General features: G+C 39.2%; 1 protein-coding gene across 5 annotated transcripts; it reads right to left on the minus strand.

Annotated features, from left to right (window-relative positions):
• Window positions 1-732: 732 nt before the first annotated feature.
• Window positions 733-13,538, minus strand: il13ra2 (interleukin 13 receptor, alpha 2). Of its 5 annotated transcripts, none has more exons than XM_022211726.2 (10): window positions 13,387-13,535; window positions 13,082-13,181; window positions 12,659-12,810; window positions 11,462-11,618; window positions 11,230-11,350; window positions 10,129-10,313; window positions 9,791-9,936; window positions 5,603-5,750; window positions 2,387-2,504; window positions 733-1,716 (listed from the first exon to the last, which is right to left on the minus strand). In XM_022211726.2, exons 2-10 carry the CDS (start codon window positions 13,161-13,163, stop codon window positions 1,629-1,631), a joined length of 1,197 nt encoding a protein of 398 aa, XP_022067418.2. In that variant the 5' UTR covers window positions 13,164-13,181; window positions 13,387-13,535; the 3' UTR covers window positions 733-1,628. The 5 variants fall into 5 exon arrangements, 4 of the variants coding, with proteins under 4 accessions (XP_022067418.2, XP_051793181.1, XP_051793182.1 ...); XM_051937221.1 differs by having other exon boundaries at window positions 13,293-13,389; XR_002596507.2 differs by lacking the exons at window positions 733-1,716; window positions 2,387-2,504 and adding exons at window positions 3,753-4,755; window positions 5,127-5,199 and having other exon boundaries at window positions 13,387-13,536.
• Between the last annotated feature and the right edge of the window lie 6,825 nt (window positions 13,539-20,363).

Here is a 20,363-nt window from a genome sequence, read left to right on the forward strand (position 1 = left end):
TGATGAACCATCATCTTTGAGGAACAAATGTGGTGGTCATGTGGTCTGAGGAGTCCAGATTTACTCTGTTCCAAAAGGTGACGGGTGCATCAGGGTAAGAAGAGAGGTGGATGAAGTGATTCATTCATCATGGCTGTGGGGGTTAGGGTTATGATCTGGGGTTGGTCAGGTTCAGCAACGTTATGTTCCCAAAGAATGAGTTCAGCTGACTACCTGAATATACTGAATGACCAGGTCTTTCTATCAGTGGAGTTTATCTTCCCTGACGGCATGGACACATTCCAAGATGATGATGCCAGAATTCATGGGGCTTACATTGTGAATGAGTGGATCAGGGAGCATGAGACATCATTTTCACAAATGGATGGGCCTCCACACAGTCCAGACCTCAGCCCCATTGAGAATCTTTGGGATGTTCTGGAGAAGACTTTACACAGCGGTCTGGCTCTCCCATCATCAGTATAAGATCTTGAAGAAAATGAATGCATCTCTGGACAGAAATAAGTGCTGTGACATTGCAGAAACTAATCGAAATGATGCCACACTGAATGAGTGCCATACTCAAAGCTAAAGGCGGTCCAACAAAATATTAAAGTGTGAGACTTTTTTTTGTGGATGGGCAGTGTATTGTTTAAAAATCATTAGAATCAGACGGATAATAATTTGAAGCAGCCAAAATACAAAGATGCTTTTTATGTTGTCCAGAGCTCATAAAAACACAGCACGCAATAGTGGACCAACTCTACCGTTTATTAGAATAAAACATATAAAAGTCAAACGGAGCATGAAGTACTTTAAGTTTAATGTTGAATGCATTCTGGATTTTTGTACGTGTGGAACAAAAATGGTTATAGTAACCCCAAAACAAAAACAAAAAAAATACAGCGAAGCAAAAACTGGCAAGTGCTTGTGGCATTCAGAACACTTGAGACATTTAGTCTGAATCATTCATTTACATTTGGAACTGTTCAGATGATTAACAACTTCACTGGCTATAAGTGCTTAGTAAAGACGCAAAACTCTAACACATGTATTAACCCTGCTCTGTGCACTAACAGGCCAAACCGTTTTATTGTCTGAGCTGATTGGCAAGACTTGAGGCACCCAGTAAACAATAAAATAGCAAGACACAATAAACCATGAAACAAATTTCAATAAAAAATTTTTTTACGTCTCACAATTAAATAGACCCATGTTGATGAATCAACTGGCAAGATATCTGGCAAACGGTGAAACTTCAAAAACAAATTCCCAAAGAATAAGTAACTGCAACATCTGCAAAGTAAACCCTGTTGACTGAATCAGCCCATAAAAGTAAACAACCAACTGAAAGGTCCTGAAACGAGGGACTTTTCTCAGTAACATTTCCAGGTCAACATGACATGGTTCAAACAGTTCATGTAAATTCAAGAATTTGTATGAAGTAGCAAATAGAAAAGGCAACTGCAGTACTTTAAGTTGGAATAACACACTGTGACCTTCAGTCAAACATGGAATATATTCAGTAATGTGGTAGCAGTGGCTGTAATCTCTCTGATTGCAACCATAGACCCTGAACAGTGAGAGAGGAGGAGCGCAACAGTAACATAGGAGCACTCTCTGAGAGCCATGAAGGTTTACTCGCCCTTTTAGGCCTCTCCGGCTGTAACAGTGACATTTCTGGGAAATAGGGTGGCGAGCAGAGCGTTCGGCCTCTTCTCTTGTCTTGATTTCTTCCTACAACAGAAGGACATTTTGGAGTCAGGTCATTATGTATCTATATGTGTTTGCACATTACATTGTGTATGTGTAGACTACCAGTCAAAGATTGGACACACCTTCTCATTTAATGTTTTTTTCTTTATTTTCATGGCTATTTACATTGTAGATTCTCACTGAAGGCATCAAAGCTATGAATGAACACATGAAATTATGTAGTAAACAAAAAAAAAGTGAAATAAGTCAAAACATGTTTTAGATTTAGTTGGAAAACCATTTCAGGTGCCTACCTCATGAAACTCATGGAGAGAATGCTAAAAGTGTGCAAAGCAGTAATCAAAGCAAAGGGTGGGTGTTCTGAAAAATCTAAAACATGTTTTGACTTCAGACTGGCGACCTGTCCAGGGTGTCCCCTGCCTTCAGCCGAGTCAGCTGAGATAGGCTCCAGCACCCCCCGTGACCCTAGTGAGGAAGCGGTGTATAGAGAATGGATGGATGGATGGATGGATGGATGGATGTTTTGACTTATTTCACTTTTTTTTTAACTACGTAATTTCATGCGTTCATTCACAGTTTTGATGCCTTCAGTGAGAATCTACAATGTAAAGAGTCATGAACATAAAGAAAAATCACTGCATAAGAAGGTTTATCCGAACGTTTGACTGATAGTGCATAAGTATTTACTCACACTTTGAGTGCTGCCCCCACACACAGAGACAGGACCAGCATGGCAATGATGGCAGCAGCAATACATATGTAGACAGGTACCACACTTGGCTGTGGTTCAGGTGCGATCTCTTTCTTTTCTAACACAAACACAAACAAAGTCTGATTATTTTTTAGTTGCTTTCACATATCACATCACCCAAAAGCAACAATTGACACAATTTACAAAGAGAAATAAAATAGAATCTACATAATTGATAATGAATCACCAAAACGCTGCAGAATAATCTATATCTTGACATCTTATAGATCAAAAAAATTCTTCTTTTACTATCCAAAAATTAAGCAGACTAAGGATATGCAGGGCTGCAGATTGTTCACCCAGTGCAGATGTATACACTGATGTAATTTAAGGGCTAAAAGTCAGAACATCAGTGTTGTAGTCATTGTTTCATGTGGACTGGAGTAAGTGAATGCATCACCCTCCAAATATTTGCTGGCTGTTCCGCACAACTAAAAAAGACATAACACTAAATCTCAAATGTGGAGACTCACTTCAAACACAAAACAGATTACAGCTAAGCTCGACACTCATTTACTTAAGCTTTGATTTAATGGTTCTTCATTTAATAGGTTTTGTTAAAAGACCAAGCACACATGAAAGCAACCAAACAATTCAGTCAAGCAAAGCAGTCCATTTGCGCGAATTAAAGCAGTCACAAAGGTCATTTCCAATATCAGCAAGCACAACATGAAATATTCTCAGAGGACAAAGTTTATCTAAGTCTCTGAGGTGTGTAGTGCTGGAAATCAGTCTGGTCTGTTAAAGAGATAAAACTTTTACTGAGACTAAAGTTGTGATATCCGGTGATCCAGTGACACATTGTTGAAAACCTTGAACTTAACCAGGCGCTTTAACGTCAGTAGGAGCAGTATACGCTGGATGTTTCAGAATCCAGTTTGATATTTTAAGGGTTTCAACTCTAAATATGAGCTCTGTAGGACCCAATTCCAGCTGCTAAGTACTTCATGCTCTTTCTTTTATATTTATGGACAGCGGTACTCTCGTCAAATGTGTTTTTACTGTATTTATAGTTGATAAAAATTGATATAAGAGGTCTGGATGTTGGCAAAAATGCAGTGTCATTTTGAGAAGATGTTGTCTGTAGTATAATCTGTAGAATACAAAGTTGTATTGTTAGAATGAAAATACATTTTGCAATGTTCAAGTGGAAAATCATTACTATTTTAATAGCATATAATTGTTTTATTTAAAGGATAATATTTCATCTACTGAGTGCACTGTACTGTGGATGGGAATCATATGCACTGATGTCTACGTGAGATGCAGTCACTGGCTGAACCAACCGTTAGGATTTCAACAACACTACAGTTTGACATAAAAATTTATTTTGTGAAAACATTATGACGTTTCATTGTAACATTACATTGTGTTTCATTGGTGAACCTGAAGACAGAGATACTTCATCGGAAGCTGTAGAAACAAACATCCTCAAAAATACAAAGTTTGGACAAAGTGGCAAGTGATGTGGCAAGTCGTTATTCTTTAAACATGAAAACATCCACCCAAAGAAGAGAAGACAGGATTATCTAACATGTACTGTGGACGAAACAGTCTTTGACAATGACTGTTTCACTTGCAGGGGCCCAAATTGCACTCTTGGGCCCCTGGTTGTCCACCCACACTGTGTAAAAATGCTGTTGCCTTCATGTATCCATAGAGTGCTGTGCACACAGTCAGCGCCGTGAAGCTATGGCAGTTTTATTAGAGTTTGCTTACAATTAAGGAGATCAACCAGCACTGCTACATCCAAAGAAAACTATTGAAGTTAGTACCTTCAAAGTACAGATTTGGACCTACAATGACAAAAAATGCCCCCGTAATCAAAATGCCACATTAAGTAAACACTCACATCACTGTGCACTGCAGTGACCAATCTTCACCCGGAGGTGTAGACACAAGGATAGTGTGTAGACATAAAATATAGTTATGATTCAGTCACTGTGCCACCTCAAATAACTTAACTAACTGTACATTTAGTGGTAGCTGTGTTTTTACATTTGTAACGCGAACCTTCAAAAACTACGGTGTAGCTTAAGGTTTGGTGAAAACTGTGATTCCTCTCAAGAGGGGTTATTATGGGACATCTGTGAAAAATGTACGTACAAACGCAGAAATCTAGTAATCTATGTCAAATCCCTGCTCAACACAAACTGAAATATTAAAGATTTGAAGTATTTTAGCATAGATTCAGATCCCAAAATGTCTTTTATTCTTCATTTTGTTCAGCATGTCGCCACAGCCTGTGAAGCCAGAAGATGATCCTTCAGCGTTTCATCCAGAGTGTCTGACCACGGCAGCGTAGACGGCTGTACAAAATGTAAAAAAGGGAACAGATCAGAAAATGATCCCACATTATAAATTCTGTTGGGCTACTTTTTGTTTTGTAAAATGATTATGATGTCAGAGAGCCTTTCATTTCTTATTCTGACGTGTAAATCAGTTATTTAAATATGTTCCACATTAGAATGAGATTATTAATTGATGATACTGATGAATTTTTGAATCTCTGTTGCTACTTCATTGAACACAATGCTGTTTAGCTCTGAAAATATTGTGGAGCAGCACAAACTGAAGTTAAAGTTCACATAAGAACAGAATATATGCAACTTATCTTCTCCAATACCCTAAAAATGTCTGAATTCATATATCTTCAATAAACAATACAGTTCAGACTTACTACTATAGTTGATGATGACATCGGGGTCTTCCAGCTGTGAATCCACAACGTTACAGATGACTTGTTGGCGTGACTTTAAACAAAGGAAATGCTTTGCAGCTTAGTTTGTGAATCCGTTACTCACTGGGAACACTCTCTCAGCAAATTGAAACCTTTAGTTTCTCTACTCTAAGACTTGTTTTTTAAAACTTCCTGCCTGTGACAGAAATTCATGTAACCAGAAATTCGGAATGGAGCAAAAAAAACAAACAAACCCAAAACTGACATGGAACCAGATGAAGACAGCAACTTAGAGAGTATTGGAGGCTAACTGAGCATTTACAAACTCTTGTATATTTTCCAAAGCTTCTATGCTGAATTTTTTAAGTAGAGATGCTATTTTAGGGTTTTCCTGGAAGCTTATAAACAACTTTTATCAGAAAGAGGCATGAAAAGCACAAATATGGCCTTTTTGTATGAAAGGGAAACATGATTACCTTGGTCGCATATTGGTTGACTCCAGTCACTCCAAAAGCTTTTGTCTGCACAGTACTTGCTGAGTTTGGATCGAACCCTGAAGCAGTTTCTCTCAGACTTGTGGACAGAGGTTAGAGTCAGGCTGGTCTGTCTGGTGACACTCTTTGTCTGGTGATAATAAAAATACATACAGAAATTATTAAAATACAATGAAAGTTAGAGTTAACAGCCCAACTCATGAACAGCTGCTTTAATCCATTTAGTTTTCTGTAGAAGGAGTGAATGAAATGTACAAGGGGTTTATGAAAGTGAATTATCACATGGCTCTACAGAACATTTCAGTCTCTTTTAGCTCAATGTTTTGGTGTTAATATGACCCGCTGCTATGACTATCTCGTTTTCTAACAGCATCAGGCAGCTGTTTTGAACCCTGATAAATCACTTTGCATCCCAGTCTGGGATCTTTCTGTGTGGAGTTTGCATGTTCTCCCTGTGCAGCGTGGGTTTTTTCTAGGTACTCCGGCTTCCTCCAACGGTCCAAAAACATGCTGAGGATAAATGGCGATTCTAAATTGTCCACAGGTGTGAATGTGAGTGTGATTGTTTGTCATTAACATTAGGTTTAACTCTGGGTTTTCAGGGTTGTGATGGTGGTTGACTTCTTACAGGAATACACACGTGGACAAAATTGTTGGTACCCCTCAGTTAAAGAAGGAAAAACCCACAATTCTCACTGAAATCACTTGAAACTCACAAAAGTAACAATAAATAAAAATTTATTGAAAATTAAATAATCAAAATCAGCCATCACTTTTGAATTGTTGATTAACATAATTATTTAAAAAAAACAAACTAATGAAATAGGGCTGGACAAAAATGATGGTATCCATAACTTAATATTTTGTTGCACAACCTTTTGAGGCAATCACTGCAATTAAACGATTTCTGTATTTGTCAATGAGCGTTCTGCAGCTGTCAACAGGTATTTTGGCCCACTCCTCATGAGCAAACAGCTCCAGTTGTCTCAGGTTTGATGGATGTCTTCTCCAAATGGCATGTTTCAGCTCCTTCCACATATGTTCAATGGGATTCAGATCTGGGCTCATAGAAGGCCACTTTAGAATAGTCCAACGCTTTTCTCTCAGCCATTCTTTGGTGTTTTTGGCTGTGTGTTTTGGATCGTTGTCCTGTTGGAAGACCCATGACCTGCGACTGAGACCAAGCTTTCTGACACGAGGCAGCACATTTCTCTCCAGAATGCCTTGATAGTCTTCAGATTTCATCGTACCTTGCACACTTTCAAGACACCCTGTGCCAGATGCAGCAAAGCAGCCCCAAAACATTACTGAGCCTCCTCCATGTTTCACCGTAGGGACAGTGTTCTTTTCTTCGTATGCTTGGTTTTTGAGTCTATGAACATAGAGTTGATGTGCCTTATCAAAAAGCTCCAGTTTGGTCTCATCTGTCCAAAGGACATTCTCCCAGAAGCTTTGTGGCTTGTCAACATGCATTTTTGCAAATTCCAGTCTGGCTTTTTTATGAGTTTTTTTCAGCAGTGGTGTCCTCCTTGGTCGTCTCCCATGAAGTCCACTTTGGCTCAAACAACGACGAATGGTGCGATCTGACACTGATGTACCTTGGCCTTGGAGTTCACCTTTAATTTCTTTGGAGGTTGCTCTGGGCTCTTTGGATACAATTCCAACGATCCGTCTCTTCAATTTGTCATCAATTTTCCTCTTGCGGCCACGTCCAGGGAGGTTGGCTACTGTCCCGTGGGTCTTGAACTTCTGAATAATATGAGCCACTGTTGTCACAGGAACTTCAAGCTGTTTAGAGATGGTCTTATAGCCTTTACCTTTAAGATGTTTGTCTATAATTTTTTTTCGGATGTCCTGGGACAATTCTCTCCTTCGCTTTCTGTTGTCCATGTTCAGTGTGGTACACACCTTTTCACCAAACAGCAGGGTGACTACTTGTCTCCCTTTAAATAGGCAGACTGACTGATTATGAGTTTGGAAACACCTGTGATGTCAATTAAATGACACACCTGAGTTAATCATGTCACTCTGGTCAAATAGTTTTCAATCTTTTATAGAGGTACCATCATTTTTGTCCAGGCCTGTTTCATTAGTTTGTTTTTTTAAATAATTATGTTAATCAACAATTCAAAAGTGATGGCTGTTTTTGATTATTTAATTTTCAATAAATTTTTATTTATTGTTACTTTTGTGAGTTTCAAGTGATTTCAGTGAGAATTGTGGGTTTTTCCTTCTTTAACTGAGGGGTACCAACAATTTTGTCCGCATGTGTATATCGCCAAGGTCTGGAGCAGGTTGTGTTTAAGATAACAGATCAACACGTAAAAAGTGGAGTTTAATGAACACACAGAGAGTCTATGAGGAAGGGAAGAGTTTTGAGAGAACATGTGCATTCTTTTCTTTCCCTAATAGGCAAACAAAGCCTATAAAAAGCATTCTGGCTTTTCAATGTCAAAGCAATGTCAATTAATTACAAATCTAAAATGAAAAACAGGTGATTGATTATTGGTGTAAATATTTTTCTCCTTTAAGTCAGTCTTTAGCAGATGCACCTTTGGCAGAATTTATAACATGCATTTGTAGCTTGCAGGGATGCGGCTTAATCAGCTTTGCACATCTGGACACCCCAATTTTATTTCATTCTTTGTTGCAAAACAGCTCAGACAGTGAAAGTATATTGACCATGTTTCAATGTTGAAAAGCCATAAAAGGGGAAAACTTCCACAGGGAGTGAATATGTTTTATGGGCCCTGCAGATATGAGAGATATAGGTTAATTCTCATTGGAGGGAACTTCAGTCTTCCTTTATCTTTTTTTTACTACTTCCTGCAAGCAATTTCAAAGAAGTTCTATTGTTCTTTTGGCCTTTTAGCAGAATAATAAAACAGACAGATTAAAGTACCAACGCCTTGTATTTGTTGACCTTATATGATTTGAATTGCACAAAGCTGAAAGAATAAGGTCAAAACGGTCTTCTGTGCTTTAGGAATACATCTAAGTAACACATTAGTTTAATAAAACACACAATTACAGTCAGATCTACTTGTGTCCTAATGATGAGACAGTGATATTGTTAACAGTAAATTACTTACACATTCACAGCTGGCAATTTCTGACAGTGTTTATTCCTAGTATAGACATATTTTATGTAATTCTTAATACTGGATTCAGATGATGTGAGAATTATGCAGCTTTAGATCTGGACTGGCTAAAAAAATGAGAAGCAGCATTGTGTGACTGCTTAGTGTGATAGTGTTGTTAGGTATTGTAAAGCCAGATAACGAAAATGCTGAATGTGCTTGATAGTCCAGGCCCCAGGAATAAGTGAAGGCAAAATTAGGAATAAAAGGTCATTGAATATATAATAAACTTTTGTCAGGTGACAGAAAACACAATACTACTGGTCAGATGTTTAGTTAAATGTACATTTATCTTTCAAACTATAAACAACTGGAAGAGGAAGCTGTAAAAGAGCAGTGATGACGAACAGCATATATGAAAATATACTATAAACAACATATATTTGTCTTCGTAGTTTTCTTCAAGGTGATCGCTTTAATGAAGATGATGTTGAGGCGTTTTAATGCTGCCACTCTTTTATGTATGCATGGTCATATCCAGCACATTATTTTTGTTTCTTTTTTATATTTCATTATTATTATTGTACCCTGTTTGTCTTGGATTTGATTTGTTAAAGTGAAATGTGAGATCATGTTTGTGTAACCAAGCTTTCTGACACGCCAACACTTTCCCAAAGTCAGCAGTGTTGTGAATCTCCAGTTAAGAACTTGGATCAGCAGTTTAACATTGATGTGCTGCACTATGTCAGGTCAAGATAAATAACGTGTGTGCCAGTAAAGCAAATGACTGCCAGGCAGGTTATATAATGGAATTAACTTCTACGCTGTAGAGAAAATGCTCTTGCAGTTCTAGGTTTTAAAATTGTATACTTATTATTTTACTTTTCAGAATGCTGGCATGATTCTTCTAACAAAGTGAGGGTAAAACATCACTGCTGTTTTCTACAGTGGGCCCTGCTGTGCTCTCATCACTTCTGCATCTCCTTCAGTCCATTCAAATCAAATGAAGGCGGCAGAATCTCTATTATAAGACTGTAGGTGGTCGAGTGAGTCTGGCAACAAAAAACAGTAACTGAATGATAAACCATACCGGTGGTGTTTTTCCCTTTTGACTGTGTTCCACTTCCCATTCCAGGCAGTGTCCAGGAACACTCCCAGCAGGACACTCCCACTGTAGTCGCAGTTCCATGTCTGGGCCTGTTTGCACACGCAGCTTGTTTGCGATTGCAGGCTTCACTGCATGAAAGAAGAACGGATTGCAGAGAGTGACGAGATGACGAGAGGAAAAAAGATGTTTCTGATCTTGGGAACATTACAGTGTTGCAAGTAATGATGCAAATATGGAATCGAAATATGGGAGCAAGAACAACTTTGTGATCACTGTTCATTTTGGCATTGTACTACTTGAGAAGGCAAAGACATATGTACCGTGGTTTTGGATTTGCAGGGAGAAAAATGCTGGTTTCAGGGGCCCTTTAGGAGAGGAGCCATTTACACAGAAGTTGATATCAGTGAATTTAGGGAGAGAGGTTCCTGTGAAGTTGCAGCCGCTTCTGTCACCGCTTGACACAATGTAGTTCGGACAGTCAACTGCCTGAGCCAGTTTTTTGTGCCTGAAGAAGAGACGGACCAGATAAGACATGGCTAACTGTAAAAGGTTTAAAATCATACACTCTATATTAACTATAATATCAATTTGGCAAGAGTCAATGTTCTATTAGTTTGTGGTGTTCAAACCTTAAAAATACAAATACAATTTAATTTTATAAAAACAAAAAGACTCAATTGACATCCCAACAACTTGAACTAACATAAAAACCCAGTCCAGCACGAGTAAAGTTTAATACCAAACATCAATTTCAAACACTTTGCTTGTCTGATTCATGACAGTTGACATCTTAATTGCGCCTTCTATCTCCTACAGCAAACTGTTCTATATAAAAACGTCAGTGAACTATGCGTGTAACCACACTGCAGTTTTACAAGAAGGCTGATGAGTTGTGATGAGCAAAAAGCATCAGTGAAAGAACTGCTGACACATTTCTGTTTTTCCCAGGAACTTGCTCAGGCCTTCGGGTGCAGTTTGTTCTGTCAGTTCTTTGGACAAGTTGTGTGAGATGTAAGAGAATTATTTTCCTCCTCTTCTCCTGAATTGCTTGTTAAATCAGATGTATTTATTTAAAAGTCCACAGCCACATGAGAAGCTCTGTTAGTCTCTAGGTTTGTTTTTGATTTGTTACTGGCTGTTATCCTACAACATTGTTAATCATTGTTAGCATTCACCATCTGAGTTCAGTGTGTTAGCATGCCAATAAGCTAACAATCACTAAACACAGAGACTTATGGGAGTGTCATTCATTTTAACAGTTATTTGGAGCCAGTGACATTATGATTTGCAGGTGGCTGTAGATGAAAGGAGAGAAACTCATTACAGTCTATCCTAAACATAAATATCCTTGCCAAAGTAATGGTACTGGAGACATTTTGTTCAAGACCAAAGTAGCTAAAAAGTGCCTGTTAAAATCATACCAGAAATACAGATTATGCTTTGAGTTGGCCGGTGTCTTTGGGTTTCTTCTCCACTTGCATTCCAGGTACTCCATGTTATGGAACAGACAGATAAAATCCTGGACTTCAGTATCCACAATTCCTAAATACAGGTGAGTAAAATAACTCAATATAAGTCCATATGCTTTTGAAATTGTGTTAGAGTTTACTCATTTCTCGTTTGTCATTTCACACAAAGACCCTGAGGACTGACCTGTGCTGGGAGGTTTCTGAATCAGTTCAGTGTAGTTTGTGCTCTTGATCATTTTGTTGTTGGTGCAGGGTCCGTCCAGTATAGTGAACACTCTCACTTTAATGTCTTTCATCAGATCAAACTGGACACTGTAGCTCCTTATACTCATCCTGGCGGCCTGTTAGTCAAGAAACACACACCTGTTGTTACATCTTAAAATTCACTTTTTCCGGATTTTCACTTTGTTCCAGCGAACAAAACAGATGCTTATAGGGATTTTGCTCAGAAAACCGACACTCTGAACGCTTTTATCCAAAGCTGATGGTTGTCATTCAGTCCTCTAACAAAATCTGAGACTGTTCAGAAGCTTTGATCATGTGTAGCTGTGATCTGTGTCTTAATCATCATAGTCACAGTCATAGCATCAGTCATCTCCGAAGGCACAGCTGTGATCACTGCCTTAGTCCCTACACAGTAACTGTTGTATAAAACGACTCCTTGCTGAGTAAGACACCAGCATCACCATGTAAAAATTTGATTTCAATCTTGCGTACTCAACCTTATCTTATAAACTATGTTTAGTATGTTCTTCATCAAACACAGAAGTTGGAATTAAATCTATATCCAAGGCGCTAAAGTGCTACACTTACATATACTGCTATTTCAATAATTCCAAAAGCAGTAATGTTATTACGGTTACCTGTGCTTTTTTTTGCCTGTTTCCTTTCTTTCTTTAATGTTCTTTCCTCTTCCATTGTTTGCCTCTTTTCAAATATAAAACCCAAAACATATTAGCAATTTAAAAATAAATAGTGCCAAACAGATCAGTTAATAAACCTACTGCAGTCTCTACACATTTAATCTAGTTTGAAAAGTTTAAGATTATTATTACATTATATACATCATTATTTTGCATTGTTTAGTTAGTACTGTATGAAGTCAGTCAGGTTTCACACACACACACACATCGCAAACCCAATCCAACCTAGACACCTAGCCAAATTTTACAGCCCTTTAAATAGCCCGTTTGTCTGCTGTTGCCGCTGCATGAATATAATTATAGAGACAAAACACAACATTTTGCATGTATTAATTGCACATATTGATTGTCCCGTTAGCACAGCTGATCATGCTTATAATACAACGATCCTTTTAGCAGGTTAGACAAGTTAAGTGTCTCCATGTCAAATTTAAACATTTAAAATGGTGAACACTCACATTCCAGCTGTTCTTGTAAGTGTTGAAGTATTCCAGGTGATACACTGTTGAGCAGTTTGTCATGTTAATCAGGCTACCTGGGGGACTCCATGAGATCTCCAGATGTCCAAAATGACCAGGGTCTACCACTGTAAGGTTCTCAGGAGGATCCACTGCAAATGAAAAGGATATTTATACAGATTGTGCCTATTGCAGGAGCCTTTTTAATATGAATATAAATGCAAAGACTAAATTAGTGCAATAATAACCATCTTTTTATTTGAAAACTCTGGGTACAAAGCTATACTGGAAACCATCCATTCCCTGCAGGCATTTACAGTGCAGCCTTTGTGTTCGATTTCTGTGCAGCTCATTAAACATTGACTGGGTTTTAATTCATTCACATCAGCAAGAAAAACTGAGGAAAAACTAAACTGGACCAACCTGTAAGTCCACTGCAATTCAGGCTTTCCTTCCAGGTTATAAGGAGCAGCATCAGATGAGTCAACCAGCATTTAATGACCATTGTTCTTTAATATCAAGACTGAAAAAAAAAATAAACAGAGAGAAAAAAATACATTAAAAACGATGATTGCTGTTTTTTAAAGGCAAAACAGAATTTAAAAAAAAAAAACATAGGCATTCTGCGTGTTACCTCTTCTGAAATTCGTCTAATTGAAGATCTTAATGTTTAAATGCTAAAAAAAAAAAAAATCAAATAAAATAGCGACAAACAAGCAAAGACTTACAAAATAAGATATGAGAGAGTAGCTTTCGTGCTGCAGCAGGTTCAGACGGAGTCTATCACACTGGCGCACTGTGTGGGTGGACTGGCCCATTTGTAGCTCCGCTTCTGTGTGAAAGAAGGAAATGTCACTGATGGGAATCGGTGAGTAATAGTCCTGCATCCACCGGGGAACTGCTTTGGCGTTATAATTAATATTAATGTGGCGCACGGAAGCTGGGAGGATAAAACCAATGCAACCCACTTTATTTACAGTTGCACTTGTTATTTCTTGTCGCATCTTGTCCTGTTTGCTGATGAATAAAAATTCCACCGAAATCCTCCTTACATGTGTACGCAGTGCTGCCTCTTTGTTACACAGTGCAATAATTATCTGATTTGTCACACATCTGTGTAATTTTTTTTTTTTAAAGTCTGGCGTCGGAATCTTGTCAATGACATTTATTGATGTCTGATCAAGACATGATTTTAAACGTTCAGCCACTGGAGGTCACTGAAGAAGCCTCTTAGCGAGTTGCTGGACTGTTCTTAGTAACCAAATTAAATGTATTTCTACAGGACGCATTTAAATATTTCACGTTTACCAAAGAGCTGTGCATGTGTTACAACTGGCATCAATAAAAATATGTTCAAAAATATATCTTAACTTTGACGATGTCCAGAAGGTAGCTAATGTCAACCATTAGGTTTCAAAAATGGAACGTTCCTTACAGAGGGGGATCGCTAGACTCTTCTTCTTCGTTGTCAGTCACATTTGTCTAAAGATGGCTTTTTAAAATTTCTATTATTACACAGATGCCTTGAGAAAATTTGCACATAGAAAAAGATCACAATTAATTGTTCACAAGTGTTCAATTAAAAATTTATGTGACCCCGCAACTCTCTCCTGACATGGTCTCACCCAAATAGGATAACAACTGGTAAGATCACATTCTAAAATAAAATCCATATAAAATTTTAACCTATTAAAACCACTGAGAGTAACCAAAAGCCATCAAAAAACATGTTCACATTGGTATTTTTCTTAAAAATAACCAACAGAGGAGGAAACTTGATTCAAAAAGCAAGGCTATTCCAAAGCTTTAGAGCTGACACTGTAAAGGCCCAACCCATCCACCCACAGGGATGTGCATCAGTTACAAGCAGCTCTTCTGATGTACTCTATTTACCCACACGTTGTCCAGTGTGAGAAGTTCACTTCTCTTGTACTGTGGTCTCTGTGATTCCCCTGTGGCAGGAAGTATTACATACAAATGTGTGTTTCAGCAGGCCAGCTGTCAGGTGTTGGGTCTATTAGTCAGCTCCTGGTAAAGTGGAATGTACCTATGAACTCTCCATAGGTACACTCAGATACAATTTTTCAAAAGACCTCAGCAATTCGGAGAACTTGTTGCTGGTACGCAGGTAGATTTGGTCTGTCTCAGTGTCTCTTCATGTAATCGCACTGGTTCCATGATGTTGAGATCAGGGCTTCACCATCTGTTGCAGGACTTCTTGTTCTTCTTGTCACTAAGGATATTCTTTGTGACTCTTGCTGTAGACTGTGTTTGAGATCTTTGTCATGCTGCTAAGTGAATCTGGGACCATTCAGATGCCTTCCTTATTTTGTTTTCCCTGGTATTCTCAATTCCTAATCCCTGGTATTGCATCATAAGTAACATCTAAAGTGTCCAAATAGTTTTTACACTAGTGTATATACTGTACATAGTCTGTTACCAGGAGTCTTCCCTGGAATGGTTTGAAAACTGCTCCAAGGCAAATCTTACCATGTGTAGTGTCATTTCAGAATTTTACGAGAAAGCTTGGAGTCACCAAGCAATCACTCAATCACCCTTTTATTGCAGTATTGTTTGTCATGCTGGGTGGTAAAAATTTGGAACACCTGATTTCTGTGTGGGCTGCACAGTGGGTAGTGGTAAGCACTTTTGCCTTGCAGCAAGAAGATCCCTGGTTCAAATCCCAGCCTGGGCCTGGGATCTTTCTGCATGGAGTTTGCATGTTCTCCTTGTGCATGTGTGGGTTTTCTCTGGGCACTCCGGCTTCCTCCCACAGTCCAAAAATATGCTGAGGTTAACTGATGACTCTAAATTGCCCGTAGGTGTGAATGTGAGTGTGATTGTTTGTCTATATATGTAGCCCTGCGACAGACTGACGACCTGTCCAGGGTGTCCCCTGCCTTCGCCCGAGTCAGCTGGGATAGTCTCCAGCACCTCCTCGCTACCTTAATGAGGAGAAAGCGGTGTGTAGAGAATGGATGGATGGATGATTTCTGTGTAGGGAGAAGAATTCACCTCAGTTGGACAAACTAACTTGATACCATCGAATGATTTTCTTCATATTGAAACAGAAAGCAAAGATAACAACAGTTTTATATGCATCATCAAATTAAATATTTCAACTTCGTTAGAAAAAATTCCGATATGTCAAGCAGCCTTTAACAAGAAAAGGCCCAATAACAAGCACAAATGATTAATGTCAGCACACTGATTCCAAAACACAAGATGGTTTAATGTGAAGACAACGTCAGTTTTAACCTTAATTGGATCATCATGATCTGTTGAAAGGGCTGTGGTTTAACTTGTGGTTTAGATTCAGCCCTCTTACTTACTTAGGACTTTAAAACCAAGTAAATCAAGCCTTCAAATCCTTGTGGTTTGGACTCAGCAGTTTCAGTTATGACTCAACAAGATTGATGCTTGTTATTAAGAGGCTTAGTGTTAACTTAGTTATGATATTGTTTTATATTCTGCAGAACCCTTGCCAAACTGGGGCTGATTTCAATCTGACAATTGCCTGGAAACTGTTTTCCATGTTTTTGTTAGCTCGACCGTCTGCTGAGTACGGGGTTCACTCAATCCAACCTTAGCTGACTACAGTTTGGTTCAGAATGCAGCTGCCAGGCTCTGAACTGGTAAAAAATAATAGACACTACAGGCTCATTTACACTGGAAGTCGTTAATGGTTTAGCTCCATAATAGCATAACAATAAATTTTTTCTACCCTGAGGCCGCTTAGGTCAGCCTCACAGTTACTCCTCTGGGTCCCACATTCAAACCATTTTGTCGTACTTTAACCATACATTTTTAAGTTACTTTTGTAAATTCACATCATAAACAACACTACATATTAACTTGCCACATTTACAACGGCAGTCTTATTTTCTGACTGGAAAGCATTTTGGCTCAACAGCTGTTGTTTTTATATGCTGTATAAATAACAGTGACTTGACACGGCTAGATTTTTGATTACAAAATTATGAACATGCCACAATAACACAATCGTTGTGTGTACGATTTCAGCAGCACAAGAAATGGTGTTATCTGTTGTGATAAGAAATAGTGTTTTCTGTTGTGATACAGAAGCATGGGGTGGTGATCAACTATAAAAATAACCACCACAGTTTTGATTCCTTATCTGCATTATACGTGTGCCCCTATTCAGTTACAAACATACGTAGACATGGCAGATATAGTTTCTTATGGTTGCTAATAAGTAAAAATCGAACAGACCAGGGTAGGAATTAACTTGTCATGGCAGGTTAATTCAAGAGCCACACAACAATCTGAACAATAGAATCAGTCGTGCATGTGTTGTCTACATCAAAAGTCTAGAGCAGTTTAGGAAGCCTGCCAGGAGGCTGGAAACACTGAAGGAAACTCTTGAAAACAAGCCAGAAAAAAACACCTGGTGGGTGGCAGGACAGGCAGGGAGGAGAAGCCCAGAGGATAAAAGGAAGTGAGTTGCTTAAAAAAAACATATAGGGCCACAGAAAAGTCAACAAAGCATGAAGGGAAAAAGTTCTCACGAAGATGAGGCAGAGGATGAGAATGCAGAGGAATCGACTTTGGAGAAAAGCTTTCCACATATAAACAATAATTTAACAGGTATTTTCAGGAACTCTTTAAACTGAACTTAATGTCAACTTGTTTCTCCATAAAGTCTGGTACTAAGACATATAATATTCCTTTATTTCTGCAGTTTTAAATTTGCAATCAAACAGCTGTGACGTGATTAAATTGCACACTTCAGATTTAAGTTAAAGTTGAGGTATGCTATTATAATCCAGTAAAGTTTTTGTCAGGCTGTGAAAATATCTCCTAGTGGTCTGCTGGATGGCATTTGTGGGCGCTGAAACTACAGGCTCCATCTTAAACAATGTTTACAGACACGAAAAAAATCTCACTTCGTTTTGTAGTTCCACTTTTTCAGGGCACCATAATGTTTGGGACATTTAGCTTCAGAGGTGCTAGTGACCACTCAGGTGTGTTTAGTTTCTTCATTAGTGTCGGTATGAGAGAGCTAGACTTGCTTCTAAGCTTCAGATCACCTTTAGAGTCTGTGGCTGCCATTTTTACCTCCGCCAGGAGGTTATGTAATCACCGGAGTTTGTTTGTCCGTCTGTGTGTGTGTGTGTCTGTTTGTCTGTTAACAGCATAACTCAAAAAGTCATGGACGGATTTTCACCAAATTTTTACAGGATGTCCGGAAGAGCAAGAATAAGAATCGGCCATCTCTCAATTGTCCTTCGACCTTCAAAAAATTCCTGGATCCAGACGGTGATCCGGATCACCTCCAAAATCTAATCGATTCTTACTCTTGCTCTTCCGGACATCCTGTAAAACTTTGGTGAAAATCCGTCCATGACTTTTTGAGTTATGCTGTTAACAGACAAACAGACACTCACACACACAGACGGACAGACAAACAAACAGACACACGGCATGGCGGAGGTATGCGCTCTCCGAGTGCTTTTCTAGTTCAACATGAAACCAGAGTTTTATCTTTAAAAGGCCCAAAAACAAGAATGAAACCAAAAAGGACATCAGATGCAACATCATTAAGAAGAAAGAGCTTAATTATTGCAAAGGGACAGGCCAGGGAAGAGTTCAATCACTCATTAGAGAGAAAAAATCTCACAAAAAAAAAAAAAAAAAAAAAAAAAACAGATTCGAAACACTCTGCATAGGGTAGGTGTAGATGTGACCAACAGCGGTGAGACTGCAGAACCTTAAACAAGGCTCACCCACAGAGAGCTGTAGTTTGAGTTCTGTAGGAAATATTTGGATAAACTAGCAAACATCCTCAAGCTGTTGTCCCCTCATGCCTCAAGGTCAACACCTTCATACCAGTAAAGAAGTCACCAGTTTCAAGCCTCCACAAACACCACCCTGTAGCAATAACTCCATCATAATAAGGTCCTGTGAGAGACTGGTCAAGGATCACACAAAATACCTGCATCATTTGAATCACTCCAGTCTGCATATTGTCCTTACATCAGCATGTACCGTGAACCTCGCACATCTGGAGAATCAGAAAAGTTATGTGCTCTACCTTCAACGTGATCATCTCACAGCTCCTGGTTACAGACTTGGCCTGCTGGATTCCAACATCCAACAGGTTATTAGACTTTCGCACAGACAGAGTTCAGTCAACACAAAACTATTCAGAGATTCAGAAATGTCTTCTTGGTCAAAACAAAATGTACACAGATAGCCCCTTAAACAAAATATCATGTAGAGTTTCATCATTTGAATGTCTTTTGGTGTTGTATGGTTTAGAAAAGACCTACAGAGGAACAGAAGTTGTCTGTAAGAGAAAAAGAAACAGAAAGAAGATAGAGAAAATAGTGAAAATACACAAAGGAAATCTAAAAATAGGCTCCATGTAAATACTGAGAGCCGGTATATCTGGAATCCTTGACAAACTCACTTTTCCAAGGAAAAAAGTGCCTGCAACAACACAGGACTTTTAGCAAGTGTGTGCTTGTGTGTCTTTGTGTTCAAGTACCAAAGGTTGACGCTCCTAAGCATACTTGTCAGATGTGTCAAAGTCCCTACAGTAAACCAAATGGAATCAGTAAATAAAGTGCTGTATATGCAGTCCAACTGCTTTAATCAGGGGGGCAAGCTTCAGCCCATTATAGTACTGCAGAGATGACCTTCAGCAGGCAGAGAATTAATGTGTGTGCATTAGATCTCCCACTGATCATCCAACAAAAATAGCTTAGCTGCATCAGCCTCCCACAAAACTGCATGCAGTAATAACCTCAAATTGGCACTACGCACTCAGACTTCAAAGACAAAGAAAAACTACTGTTCATCCGTATCTGTGACTGCAGCCCATAATCTACAAAGATGCAAAAATAATACCATAAGTTATAATAATAACAATAATAATGATTTATGAAGGGCTGCTCGGTGGAGTAGTGGTTAGCACTTTCGCCTTGCAGCAAGAAGATCCCTGGTTTGAATCCTGGGGTGGGCCTGGGATCTTTCTGCATGGAGTTTGCATGTTCTCCCTGTGCATGCGTGGGTTTCCTCCGGGCACTCCGGCTTCCTCCCACAGTCCAAAAACATGCTGAGGTTAATTGATGACTCTAAATTGTCCGTAGGTGTGAATGCGAGTGTGATTGTTCGTCTGTATATGTAGCCCTGCGACAGACTGGCGACCTGTCCTGGGTGTCCCCTGCCTTCGCCCGAGTCAGCTGGGATAGGCTCCAGCACCCCCCGCGACCCTAATGAGGATAAAGCGGTGTATGGAGGATGGATGGATGGATGATTTATGAAGAACTGTCACAGTTCCGTTCCTCTGCCCTGTCTGTCTGTCTAGTTGTCTCCCATCCGCTTCTCTACCCTGTCTCTCCTCCCACAGCTCGGTGCCTGAGTGGAGTCTAGCTTCTCAGCTGACTCCACTCAGGCAATCAACTACCTCCACGGCTCCCGGACAGCTGACTATCATCTCACTAACGACTCACCTCTACAATAAGTACCGGCTCAGCCTTCCACTCCCTGCCAGAGTATTGAACCAGAACCATGCAGTTCAGTTTGCTCTCTAGCCTTTAACATTTTCTGTTTGAGTTCCTGCTTATTCTAACTTTGTTTTTCTCCTGCCTCCACGCAGCCAGCTGTCCTGGAACCCCTCTCCTGCCTGGAACCCCCTCTCCTGCCTGGAACCCCCACTCCTGCCTGGACCCCCCCTCTC

This window comes from Acanthochromis polyacanthus, chromosome 17, assembly GCF_021347895.1.
Source record: "Acanthochromis polyacanthus isolate Apoly-LR-REF ecotype Palm Island chromosome 17, KAUST_Apoly_ChrSc, whole genome shotgun sequence".
In the NCBI taxonomy this organism is placed as follows: Eukaryota; Metazoa; Chordata; class Actinopteri; family Pomacentridae; genus Acanthochromis; species Acanthochromis polyacanthus.

Bases quoted from the DNA above. Each gene is read 5' to 3' on its own strand.
- il13ra2 (XM_022211726.2), bottom strand. From the start codon at position 13,163: ATGGTCATTAAATGCTGGTTGACTCATCTGATGCTGCTCCTTATAACC. The intron at 2,505-5,602 runs GTAATCATGTTT...TGTTTGTGTTAG, and splicing joins TCAACCAATATGCGACCAAG to AAAAGAAAGAGATCGCACCT. The intron at 1,717-2,386 runs GTGAGTAAATAC...CTTCTGTTGTAG, and splicing joins GTGGGGGCAGCACTCAAAGT to GAAGAAATCAAGACAAGAGA.